General features: G+C 43.1%; 1 protein-coding gene across 1 annotated transcript in view; it reads right to left on the bottom strand.

Annotated features, from left to right (window-relative positions):
- Positions 1 to 8,907: 8,907 nt before the first annotated feature.
- The window catches only part of SPOCK1 (SPARC (osteonectin), cwcv and kazal like domains proteoglycan 1), a 265,682-nt gene continuing 261,102 nt past the window's right edge, over positions 8,908 to 13,487 (bottom strand). The window contains exon 10 of the mRNA XM_029962976.1: positions 8,908 to 13,125. Within this exon, the coding sequence (XP_029818836.1) occupies positions 12,935 to 13,125 (191 nt within the window). The 3' untranslated portion in view covers positions 8,908 to 12,934. The remainder of the gene's footprint in view (positions 13,126 to 13,487) is intronic.

The raw sequence follows: 13,487 nt of genomic DNA, 5'->3' as shown, positions 1-13,487 counted from the left end.
CAGACTGAAGGTGAAAAGCAGGAGTTTGCTGGGCAGAAAGTTTGGGGGGGGGGATGTGGGGTGTGGGAATAGCTGTAAAACCCCCAATTACACATTGCTGAGAAAAAGGAATCCTTTGCAGAGCTGGAGAAGAAATGCAGATGTACATCTGCAGCCTGAACACTCCCATGTTGAATGAGCTCTTTTGTAATGGCAAAGGCAGAAAGTCAGGGACACGTGAGAGCCCAAAATATCCTCTCTGAAATTTCTGTTGGGGACATACCCCAAATCCCACATCACCCTGTTAGAAATTGTAGGCATTTGTCATGTGATAACTTTGCCTTTCAAAAAATATTTGCTTTAACTCAAAACCTAAAAGGACCAAAGGTTCAAAGTGCCTTCATGAGCGCTGTGGGATGAGAGCAAATCTCCTGTGATTCCTTTTGATGCAACAAAAAAATACAGGTCAGGTCCTCCCTGTATCCATCTCCTTAACTTTGGTGCTTTCAGTGGAGCTGCACTGATTTACAGCCCAGACCAAGGAGTGAACACATTTCTTTCAACCTAAATGACCTTTTTTTAAATGTACCCAATCTGGGAATTAAACATCCCATTTCATCTCCCATTTATAATTTTATTATACAAAGCTCTAAGACATTCACAGATTTTTTTTCTCTGAAAAGTGATCACACTCTTTGTTACACAGAGTCATATAAAATCCTGCAAAATTTGCTTCTGCCTCCCAATTTCGTATAACAAACTCCAAATTTAGAGCCCTATAAAACTAGTCTGTTGAATCCAGTGTGAAAATCTTTGATTTCTGTACATAAACACTTCCATAATTGTATTCTTGCCATCTCTTACCTTCTCCAAATATTTACTTAAGCACATTTTTTGGAAGTCATTTTCAACCTTCAGAAATGAATTGCTGCCTAAAATGGGTTTGACAAGCCACGAACGCAGCATTTGGGTCAAGAAAACACAGAATGTTTTAATTTTGGAATATATCTGACCCAAACCAGCCTCTGACCCAAACTAGTCCTTTCTTCTTCCCTAATCCTCCTCTGGTCATGGGACGAGACCAAAACTGGGAGGATGGTTGATGTTGTCACAGCTTGGAGCTGCAGAGAGGTGAATTTAAGCTGAATATTGCTGGGTATTTCCTGGGGGATGCTGGAAACACGAGAGACCTCATGTTAGAGAGCTCAAACTGGCTCATCTCTGGCATCTAAGAGGAGGCAAAATGATGGATCAACACCCCCAAAGTGTTTCCCAGCACATCTCCTGCACTCAGCTGTCCTAAGGAGCTGTATGAAGCCGTGGATGTGTTGGAGTGCTGTGATGGCTCCCACAGGCACAGGTGGCAGCTGATCTGCACTTGCCAAGCTCTGGCCCTGGCATAGAGAGCAGATACCAGTAAATGGGTTTGTCATTGCTTCAGCTTTTTGGAGAGCCACCATCACAGGAGAGGCCAGACTGCCTCAGTAAGTGAGTAAAGGCAGGTAGTGAGTCCTAGGGCAAAGCAAGCTGAGTGATTTCCTTGCAGGATGGTTGGGAGGGCCTGTGCTTTTTTGGCTCTCAGCTCTGAAGAGCCAACTCTCCTGCCTCGCCAGGCTTGAAAGCTCCAAAAGTAAAAACCAGACAGCAGGAAAAAACTCCTCACTGCTGTTAATGAGCAAAGGAACTAACGAGGCTGGAGCGAGGGAGTGCATTAACAGCCCACCCAAGCAGAGAGCCTCTCTGTGACAGCACTTTGCCAGAAAGGATCCATTTGCTTCCCAGCCAAGCCCAGCAGTGGGCAGGCAGGGCTCTGTCATCCCTGTCATTAAGGATTGCTCCCAAGGGAACAAACACCATCTCTGAGTTCTGCCAGAGCCCCAAGGCTCAGAGACCCTTCCAGCCCGCTGGAGGTGCTTGATCAGCCTCCAAAGTGACCCAGCAGTGCTGCTCTGTGGGGGAGCAGCACTAAGGGATAATTTCAAAGAGTTTCTAACACTCCCCTGGGAGGAGGGAAACTGCACCGAGAGCTGAACTAACGTGGACTTGATGAGCAGGTCAGCAAATGCTGCTGACACAACGTGCACGCTGCATATGTGAGAGAGCAAGTCTTCACAGGAAAAAGCTTCACAACTTTGTATTCTGTGCCCTAAAGTCACTGTCATCTTGAGATTCTCTGCAAAGATGAAAACAAATCATGCTGTCAAAAAATCACGCTTTAGAAACAAATTATTCTCTCTAAATGCATCTTGGCAATATAACTGATAAACTGTGAGTATGTGAAATAATTGAAAAAGTAGGGTGGGGACATGCAGGATAAATGACTAAAATAAGAAAGTAATGAACATGTGTAAATAAAGGCCACAATCAATAAATATAAATTACGGTGTGACAAAATGTAAATAATCAGAGCATTTCAGGCCTGAAATGTGATCCTTCTTCAGGGGAAAGTTGTGTTAGCAAATCTGCAAAAGCCTCAGAGAAGAAAACAAGAAGAGGCCAGGTTATCAGGGCTCTTTGAAATGGCAGACACGATGGATTAGCCCCTGGATTCATTACTCAAAACCTTCCCCAGCAGTGTGGAAGTAAGACATGTTACCATCATACTTCTTCCCTCCACCCCAACATACAAATAATCCTGGCAGGAGTGATGTCCCCAGCCTTTCTTGCACTGATACAGACAAATAAAAAAAGAGGGATGACATTTTTCTTCCCTAATTTAGCCATTTGGAAGGGACATTTGAAGGCTAACTCTTGTCTTTTGATTCACTTCAGTTTTCTCCTCCCTCCCCAGTGTCTCAGGAATCTTTGTGACATTCAGAAACACCCACTGTCCCTGGTTTCTGCTGCAGGTGCACGTATCAAGGCATTTTTTTTTTGTCCACCGTGGAGGATTTTAACCCATCTCTGTTTCCAGGTCCTAAATCCTTTCTAGATCCTGGGGATTAAATTCTCATCAAGACCAGCCCATGCCAAGGCCCTTCAGCACGAGCAGGACTGCAGCCTGAATCAGGGATGAGGCTCAGCCACTGCTGCAGAGGGTATAAAGCAGCCAGAGATTAGCACTGAGGATGGACTGAAGGGATTTGGGAGGGATGAGGGCTGGTGGATTTACACCCTCCTGGCTGACTCTTGACTTCTGAAAATGAAGGTGAGGGATGACAGACCTTCATCTGCTGTTTCAGAATATAGTTGCTTTGTCTCAGGACACCTTTAACCCTTTGCCCACAGCACAGCAGGAAGGTTCCTACTCACCTGCCCACCGTGGGTGGACTAAATCCCTGAGTGTTTGGTGAATCATGGAAGAACAGAATGGTTTGGGTGGGAAGGGACCTTAAAGGTCACCCAATTCTGCCCTTTGCCATGGGTAGGAACACCTTCCACTAGCCCAGGTTGTTTCAAGCCCCATCCAACCTGGCCTTGGACACTTCCAGGGATGGGGCAGCCACAGTTTCTCTGGGCAACCTGTGCCAGGGCCTCCCCACCCTCACAGGGAAGAATTTCCTCCTAATATCCCATCTAACCCTGCCCTCTGGCAGCATGAAGCCATTCCCTTGTCCTGTTAATCCAGGCCCTTGTCCAAAGTCCCTCTCCAGCTCCCTTGGAGCCCCTTTAGGGCTGGAACAGGCTCTAAGGTCTCCCCAGAGCCTTCTCTTCTCCCGGCTGAACACCCATAATTGCTGTGGGTTTATGTCTCGTGAAATGCAGGTGGATTAGGACAGGAATATAAATTTCCTTAGTGGACAGGTTTGAAGGAAAGTATTTGCTGCTCTCTCAGACTGAAGCTCCCTGGGAAAGCACCCTCAGGAGCAACGTTTAAGGCAAAGATTGCAACCTGCACCTTGCTGCTGCCTCGCGGACGGTCTCACGTGGTAAAAATACATCATGCTCCACGTCGAGGGGCAATAATAAGAAAAGAAATGACATTAAAATGCAAACTATTGTCAGTGGTTATTTCCATGGAAAGTCCATTTCCATTTAATAGCACAGAATCCATCATGCTATGGCCTATTTCAGCTGTGATGGCTCCCAAGAAAAGATGTAGGTCACATCGTGTCGAAGGCAGTGCCTTTGAGAAGAGCTCACGGTGCAGTTTTCGAGTTGTGGGGGGGAGGGTTGCTTTGCCATTTTATTTTATAGCCATGCTGGCACTCACCCTTGGACAAAAGGGGGAGAAAATGTCACCACCTAAATTTGGCTGTGGGGCTGTACCACTTGGTGCAATGTGACTGAGGGCTGGTGGAGTAAAGCAAGAGAGTGGCAGCCCTGGAAAGAGCTGCTGTGAGGGTTGTAGAAGGGAAAAATGGGGGGAAGTTTTGAAATGCTGGGGGGCAGGTGAAGCAAGGTTCACCCAGTAATCCTGCATCTCTACAGCAGCCCAGGAGCCCTGTTGCATTAATGCTGTGCTGTGAGTTGCAAGAGAGTCTGGAGGAGATGAAGCAGCCAAAATGTCCTGATTTTAATATAACCCTACAAGCAATGGTTTGGGACACAGCCTTGCTCCAGTTTAACAAAGGATTTCATGAGACTCAATTAGCAAGGTTATTAATTAATCAATTATGTAAAACAGATGAGCAATCCGATATCCTGTTCCACAGTGATACAGCTCTTTGTTAAAACTTAATTAACACACAGGCTTGGGGACAAAATAAAAAAAAAAAGATAAATGAAAAAATAAAAATCCTACAGAAGAATCAGTTGGAGAGAGTCATTCCAACAGAAGATGGAAACTGGGCTGGAGACCAGACAGGATGACAGCCCTGCTCTGAGAGGATAGCAGAGTTATTTTGGGTAGTTTAACAACCAGCCTCATGTTTGTCTCCACCACTACAGCCAGCTGAGCCAAATTGGGCTCTCCTGCCTGCCAAAATAAATCTGTGGTAATTCCTTCTGTGCAACTGCTCAGTGCCCACCTTTCCAAGCTGGCTGGTGCTGTACATGACAAGGGAGGTGTTTAGCAGATGTGTTTCTGTGCATCCCGTCTCCTCCTGCCACACCAGCAGCTCTTGCAGGAGGGGTGCAGGGCTGAGCTGCAGCTTTAGTGCCTCTGACAACCACCAAAGCTCACTGCAGGTGTTGGGTTCTTACGTGACTTGTACCAAAAGCAGTGGGAATATTGATCTTCTGTAACAGCCCCTTGTAACCCAAAGTATTTCAATAGCCTACATTAATCTGTGAAAACCTACATCTTGTCATAGTCTCAGTTTTATTTAATTTTACTTTAGGCTAGTAGTTATTTAGGTCAATTCTTTGCTGGCTGTGATAAATTGATACATCATCTGGGATGGAGCAAAGCTGTGGCTGTGCTCCTACTTGTACAGACTCTTACCTGAATATATTTGCATTAAGCCGGGTTTGAGGTATTCAACACGCAAAAATCAGTGTCAAACCTGCAAGGCTCTCAAAGCCTGCAAATAATTTTAGAGGTAATATGTTTTCAAAGCTTAAACCAATGTGCTTAAGGACCTTTCCTTTAGCAATATGCTCTGGGGTCGATTTTCCCATGTTTAAGGGCCAGATGGCAAATGTATTGGCTGGGAATGGAAGTAGAGTCATGCTCCAGCAATGATTTTTATTGAGTAACTATAGATGAGAAAAGGCAGTTACTACCTGGCAAAGACCCTGCATTTTAAGTTTTCTTCACAAACTCTCCCTCTGCCCAAGCCTTTAGTGTGGAATTGCAGGAGTTTATAGCAAAACATGAAAGAAGCTGATACTCCAGACCAGTGGCTGCCAGAGGCTGTATTTCTTTCCAAGTCTGCTGTCAGAGAGGGGGTTCTTGCCCAGCTAGAGCTGTGAGGGTGGCTGCAGAGCCATTGGATGCTCTCCTCAGAGCTTTTACACACCTCTGCCTCATTGCTGGGCTGATGGACTGCTGGCAGCATCAGAATTTGCTTCTGGCCTTGCTCTTCCCTCTCCCCCGCCGTGCCACTGCCTGGTTTGTGTGGTTTTAAGCCTTGTTTTCAGGGATTCATTTGAAGCAGTTACTGGGTATTGCACACAGGGGACAGGACCAGCTCAGCCTGTAGCAGAAACCTGCCTCTTCAGCTTGTGAGTTGTCATGGGCTGATCCTGAGCTCCTCGACTCACTGGGAAGGAGTGGGTAGGACTGCTCTGCCCATGCTTGAGAGGTCTGTCCCTCTCATTCCCAGCTTACCTAGATCTATTTGTTTCATCATTATTTTTTTCCCAAGACTGCTCTTCACTCTGCCTTCCCCTCCCCCTCCAAAAGAGCTGGTCTGATTCCAAAAATGGGAGTGCTCAGAAAGTCAAAAGCTTTATTAATAGCACTCTACCTCTTTTTAATCTATTCAAAAAGCTGTACAGTGTGCAAAGCTGTTGTGACATGATTTTTCTTTTTTAATATCTCACCCTTTGACTGTCAGTATATTTGGTGGAAAATGAAACTAATCATCAGTGAAGGCTGTAATGCTACTGCTTTACAGCTGGTGGGGAGCTCGACAGACAATTTTGTAAGAGAGGAAATAAAGAGGAAGAGAGACAGAGTGGGGTGTGTGTGTAAGTGTATACATGTATCTTACATCAGAGGTTTCACAGAACATGCTAAGAAGAGAATATTCATTTGCAAAATATTATCAGTAAGATAGGGAAAATATTTATATATTAGAAAATGAAGGAAAAAAGGCCATTTTTTAAACTTTGTCCCTTTCCATGCAGAGGTATCATCCCCCAGTGTGGAACTGCCTGGTCTGGCAGATTTTACTGAGGATGCAAAGAACAACATTTGGGTGTGGATGGACCCCACTGTCCTCCAGGTAAGAAGCCACCCCTGCTATCATTTTAGCTTAAGCCCAAACTGACCTTTTACTACTGCTGGAGCAACATTTCAGCCACAGACACTCTTCAGTATCAGCACAGAAGCAAAGTCTGTATCCCCTGGCAGGGAGCTCATGGGAACCAGTCCCAAGGTTCTCGTTGAAAATGGCAGGACAGAATCATGGAAAAGCTAAATATAAATCAGTGCAGCTTATCAGGACATGACAGGTGGGATGTAATGATCCACTACAGGTATTTTAATGTATTAAACCAAAGTACCAATTCACAGCACTAAGCCCAGTACGAGCTGTTCCAGGAGAGAATAGCAAAGTACAGGTGATAAAACACCAGGTGAGGCATGGAAAGAATTCCCAGAGGTGGATATCCTGAAACCAGGGGAGTCTAAAGAGCAAAGCCTGAGGCAGGAAGGTGGTAATGGGGGGACCAGTTTTGGGCACAGCAGCTCCTCAGGGCTGTCAGGATGTGGCTCAGTGGGGATCCAGTCCCTTGAGCCCTCCCTCACTCCCCCAAAACTGAGATCACCAGTTAAGTATTTTCAGTGTCTTTTTTTTTTTTTTTTTTAACTGAGGCAGAGCATATTCTGCTACTAAAAAGGTGAGTGGCAGAAGCAAATTTATGGATGATTTTTGAGATGTTTAGGAGCTGCATATGCTTACAGGGAGAACCTACTTAATAACAGGGTCAGTTATGTCAATCCACCTCATGCAACTTTTTGAGGAGTAAGCATCTAAAAGTAAGGGAGAAATTCAACCTCACTGACATTTACAGGAAGAAGAGTAACAAAATAACTTCAAGAGGAAGAAATCCACTGGCCAAAAGGTGTGAGAACCATTAGAATTGATGGTTCCTTTTTTATGGCACTTTGTGAGGGCAGGTGATAATACCACCACTTCTAAGGGCAAGTGATAATACCAGTGTGTGTCTATATAAACATAAATACTGTATATATATATATATATATATATATATATGTATATATGCACACACATATATTTCATGTATCTATAAATACATATATTATGTATACATGTGCCTTTGTAAATAGAAGGGAGGTGTGTGGGTAACACCAAACAAAGTTTGCAAGATGTCTCCAATTGAAAACTAGAAGGGATATTAAAAAAAAAAATCTGCAATCATCAACCCTTTCTGACAACTAAAATCTCATTTGCAGCTCACACACCTTCGAGCTTTGGATTTGGTTTGCTCTCCTCCCAGTCCTCAGTGCCACACCCGGCACCTGATGTCTGGAACAGCTGAAACCCTTCAGCATGGAAGATCAAACACTTCAAGGAGTCTCAGAGTGGTTTTGGAAAGGGAAAAACCTGTTTGTTTGCAGAGTCAGGTGAGGAAAGACAGTGGAAGTGATGTGTGGTACCCACAGTAAAAATAAAGTAGTGAATGCAGGCAATGGAACAGAAATTCCAGGCAGGTTCTGACCCTCACTGATGGTGTATGGACAGATATATTATAAATGTATTACCTGATGAGATGATAATTGCACAAATGTCTGAAAATAGGTTTCATGCTTTCATGTGGTACTTTTAATGTTCCCCATACACATCACAAAAAAAAGGGGATGAAATAACTTTTTAAGCTCTGTAATTAGCACTGCAATAATGTTGATTGTTTAAATTGGTTAATAATATAATAGAGGAGCTCTAATTTAATAATAGAGACACAAACCCAGGTATTTCCACCAAATGAATTTAAAACAATTTTGCCTTCAATTGTTGTGTAGATAATGGCCACTGTAGAGTGTGGCTGTGTTAGCCCCGGATACCATCAGAAGAGAGAGAAAAACACAAAAATTTGCAAACTAGGGAGGAAATAAAAATGAAAGCTTCCCTCTCTGCCCTTGCTAGTTCCTTAAAAATCAATGTTAATATAATTTGTAAAGTTCTGATTTTGGTACAGTTATTCCATCCAATTTGATTTAATTTCTGCTTCTAAAATAGAGGTTTCTGGAGACCTTACATTAACTTCACAGATTACAGCTGGCATTGAACACAGGTATAAGTTATAAGGCAAATACAAAGGCCCATCCATTTCAGTGTGTGATTAAATGCTGAGTCAAGATAGTGCAGTAGTTTTGATCCCCAAAGTTTAATAAAATTCAGGACTGGCAATGAGGTATCGCAGACAAATTAAAATTTATTGAGACAGACAAAAATGCAACTATTTCAGACTACAGTTAAGCATTTACAGTTAACCAAAGGTAGCAAAATGCTCACATTCCACTTAACTCCTTATGGAAAAAGCATTCAGAATTTACTATGCAGTTCTACTTACTATGATAGTCTACATCCATCTACAGTAGGGACATCGAACTGAAACACGGAATATTTGGATCTCTCCTTACAGATCTACACATTGAACAGTAACAGACATCAACAGCATTGAGAAAAGTATAAAAAGACCAAAACCCACCTACTGTAGAAAGAGCTTTTTGATGTATAGTAACTGTACAAAGCAGTCTGTGGATGAAAGGAACCCGAATGACACACAGAAGGGACCGCAGGAAAAGCCAACAAATGTGGGAAGCTAAGCTTGAGAGATCTGGTGGTCTGGATCAAGTGGTGACCTTAGATCTGTGTCAGTTGCTGCTTGAGGGGAAAAAGGCTACAAAACTTCTAATATCAAAATATTCCCATGCCAGAAATGTACACTGAGACTAACAGACTAGGCTGGAGAGGCAAAGAGAAGCATTCACTAACAAACAGTGTTGTTTTAAATATAAACTTTACATTTTCGATATAAACTGTAGAATAAATATTAAATAAACACTTTGAATGGTTTAAAATAATAGCACAGAATAGCTTAAGGAAAAAAAAAAGGCAAAGAAAATGAAAAGGATTCTTTGTGTTCACAGCAAAGGCCAGTAATGACCCCCAAAAAATCCAACTGTGCTGAAATCTGAACTCAGCATTTTGATTTAACCACAGTAGTTAAAAGAAACACAGAGCAACACCTAACAGTATCTCATAGTCTCTAATATGGAAAGAAAAAGAGATTAAGAAATTGGTTTGTGTCTCTAAAAGAATGGGAGAACTCTGATTCCATTTTTCACAATGAGAAAATGTTTGGAAGGTCGATGACTTGATTCAGATGGGAAGTCCTGCTTTGCAAAAAAAAAAAAAAAAGAAAAAAAGAAAAGAGAAAAAGAAAGGCATTAAATTAAGCTGGAAGCAAATTAAATCCCTTACAAATCATGAGGAATGGAAGGGGCTCGATCTGGAAGAGCACTGGTTCTTGGTAGAATCGCTGGTTTCTTTTAAAGAAGTAGAAGATTTTTCTCACTGCATCTTCCCAAACTGGACACACACACATACATATGCACACACATATATGTGCATAAATGTATATACACAGACACACACACATACATATGTATATATAGAGGCTGCAGATCCCCCACCACTGGAGGATACCAGTGGATCTCAAAAGGGCTTTGCTAAACAGCTTTGCAATAACTGGGGACTTGCTCTCAAAGCAATCCATGGTCTGAGCTGCCCTTCCAAGCACAACAGCCTGTCCTGCCGAGGCTGGAACACCTGGGATTGGACACTATTCCCCTGTAGTTGTACCCAACTGGAGACAGGAATTGGTTTAAAGGTATAAACCCTACCAGCTCTGACTTGGAAGCGTTGCATGTGAAAGATCACAGGTAGGAGACCATCAGTGGCTCTGAAAAATGGATGGTGGGGCCATGTCTGCTCATATAAGCTGAAAGGTGGCCATATTCACTTTTAAAGACTTATTTAACAGCTTTAGTTTAGTCATCCTGCACGTTTGCATGTGATACAAAGGGCTGCAGCCTTGCCCCTGGTACTGCCTGCAAGGACTTGCTTTGACCCTGCTGGGCAGGAGAAGGGATTTGCTCTGTGACCTTGATGCATAGTCCAGGATCAGCTGTTGCAAAGGGGGCACCAGGACTGCCCCAAACCCCCACGGTTTGTGTGGAAAATGAGGCCAGGCAGGAGGATGAGCATAACCCTGCTGATTGTGGAGCTCAGGTTTGTGTCAGGGTGAGGTGGCAGCTCTGTGCCTCAGGCACAGCAGAGCCAGACCTAGGCAGGGAGGGGTTAAGTAAGAAAATAGCAAAAGAAAATGAAACAGGACATTTGAGAAGAAACCTTGTGACAATGTTCAATTGCTTCTCACAAAATCATACTGTTTAGGGAAACAGAAATGCTGGTTTATCTGTTCCTTTTGCAAGTCAGCAGGATTTCCCATGAAAGGCAACTAGAAAAGTGTATAAATGTGTGTGTATGTGCTGTGCAGCTCTTGGACAATGATTTTTAAATATATTTTTCTACAGCTACAGAAAAACCAAAGGGATTTGAGGCAGGGCAGATTGCAGGCCTTCTGCAAATGACTGTGATGGCAGATTTTTGGGAGGATGCAGGGGCGTGAAACAACAAATTCCTCCTGGTTTTACACATCCTTCTGCATTAATAATGATTATGCACGTTTTTATTTTGTTCTCAGGCCATTGATCTAGATAAATGGGAAATGAGAGAGGGGAAAACAACTGAGCCCCTGCAGCACATAGTGCCTGAAAGGAGTTCCTCTTTTGATCCTGACTGAAAGCAGAGGTCCTACCCAGAGCCCTGCCAGGTGGGCACTGACTCTGGGAGGGCTGAGGACCAAAGGCCTTGGGCCAATGTACCTAAAAAACTGACTTCTGCCAACCAGCATGGTATTTTCCTGCTTCCAAGTGACTATGTAACCAACCATGTCTCCATCTCTATGTCCACCATTAACTCAGAATTAAAAAAAACCAACAAACAAACCTATCTAATTAGTTTTTGGTGTAATAAGCACATTTTTCATTCTGCAAAATAATTCACTGGCAAACCACAGGCACTGCTAAAATACTTACACCTGCATTCTAATGCAAGTGTGGGGTTAAGGTTCCTCTTACTGCTTCTGAAAACAGCAAAAAAAATAAAAGGTCACCACAGCATCAGAGAACTGCTGTGGGAAAGGACACTGCAAAAAATTTAATGTCAATATGCTGTGATACAAGACCTTTTAATATATGGGAGATGGTGAGGGAATCACAGATTGGATTTTAACACTATTCTTTTTTAGGAGTGTGTATCACAGGCGTGCAGTGCAAAGGGGTTATCCTTTTGAAATATGACCCCCTAAAGTTGCTTTTTTAAACAGGCCAAATAAATATTAACTCTTTAAATTAAAGAAACGACAGCTTATTACTTCTGATGGTTAGTGTGCCTGACAGTGTTATAACTTTGGGATGAGGGGTTGCTAAATGAGGAACAGGCAGCTCCACAGTGTGTGAGCTGCAAGCAGAGGCTGCCTGTGTGACACTGGGGAAGCTCTGAGTGCAAATGAGCTCAGGCAGAAGCTGTGGAGGTGCTCATGATGCTACAAACAAACAAAACTCTCCTTAAGCACTCTGAAAGGCAGATGGACTCTGTTCCCTGCCTGTAGGGCTTGGTCCATGATAGCTGCAGGTTCTCAGCATCTCTTTAACATCCAGACCATGTTTCTTTGTCAAACAGTGTCAGTGATCTGTGCTCGGGGGGGAGCTTTGCCTTCAGCGTGAGCTGGACTAAGCCTGTTGGACTCAGAGTATGTAAGAAAGAGAAAATCCTGCCAGGGGGTTTCTCTCTGGATGAAACCCCTGGTACCAGGCAGCCACTGTCTGAAGAGACTTTACTGGAACATCACAAATATGGGCTAGAAAATGAGGCACCTCCTTTTCCTTCTTCATGAAAGGAAAAACTGCTTCTGATACGATCCAGGTAACAATTTATGACACAAATTCTCTCACATGAGAAGGGCTTCTAAGCCTTGTATTGGTTTGTTGAGCCCCTTCTGGGATTCTCCTTTCACAGGATGTATTTTGTAAGCGGTGCAAGTGAGGATTAAGACAAGAAATGGTTTTGAAACAAAACTCATTGCCCCTGTGGATAGAACAAAAATCCCCCAAACCAACCAAACAAAAGCTGTATTCCAAACAGTCCTTGCTGGGAAAAAAAGAAAAGAAAAATGTCATCCAAATTAAATAGACTATACAAAATTAAACTCAGTAGAGAGGGAATATTTGTGCCAGGTACTCTCAGATACAATTGCAGAGATATGATGTGACTTGCAATATTGTGCAAAATGTGAGTCCTCATTATGATGGGCACTACCATATATAACCAATCTCATCATCCTTGTCGTCGTCTTCATCTTCATCATCTTCATTAGCTGCTCTTACATGAATCTTCAGTTTCCCTTCTTTATCTTTTTTTGTCGCTTCAGGTTCCTCTTCCAAATCATCCAACAACACAACAGATCCACCACTGCCGAAATCCCCTGAGGTTTCTTGCTCTTCTTCTGAAACAGGTGAGCAGGAAAGGTCATTCCCTCCCAGGACACCAAATCCCTCATTCACCACTACCCTTGTCATGCAAGCCAGTGTCATTTGCAATGTTACTTTTTAAATTCATTGGTTCAGCTCTTCATGCAACACCCTTTAAATTTCAATTTTCATTCTGGACTGGGATAAATATGTATCGATTTACTCTGAAAAATTTACTTGCATAAGCAACCTCTCTGCATCCTCCTCCTCCTGAAAACATGACTGGAGAGTTCCAGCTCACGTGCATGCAGGCCAGAAAATCATTACTCCTTTGTAAATACTTCAATTCCACCATGGCTCTGTAAACCAGGCTAAAAATATTCCACAAATTGATTTT

This window comes from Manacus vitellinus, unplaced genomic scaffold (genome assembly GCF_001715985.3).
Source record: "Manacus vitellinus isolate BGI_N305 unplaced genomic scaffold, ASM171598v3 scaffold_51_pilon, whole genome shotgun sequence".
In the NCBI taxonomy this organism is placed as follows: Eukaryota; Metazoa; Chordata; class Aves; order Passeriformes; family Pipridae; genus Manacus; species Manacus vitellinus.
Note: the sequence above shows the minus strand (reverse complement) of the source record. Positions and strands in the feature narration are given on the sequence as shown.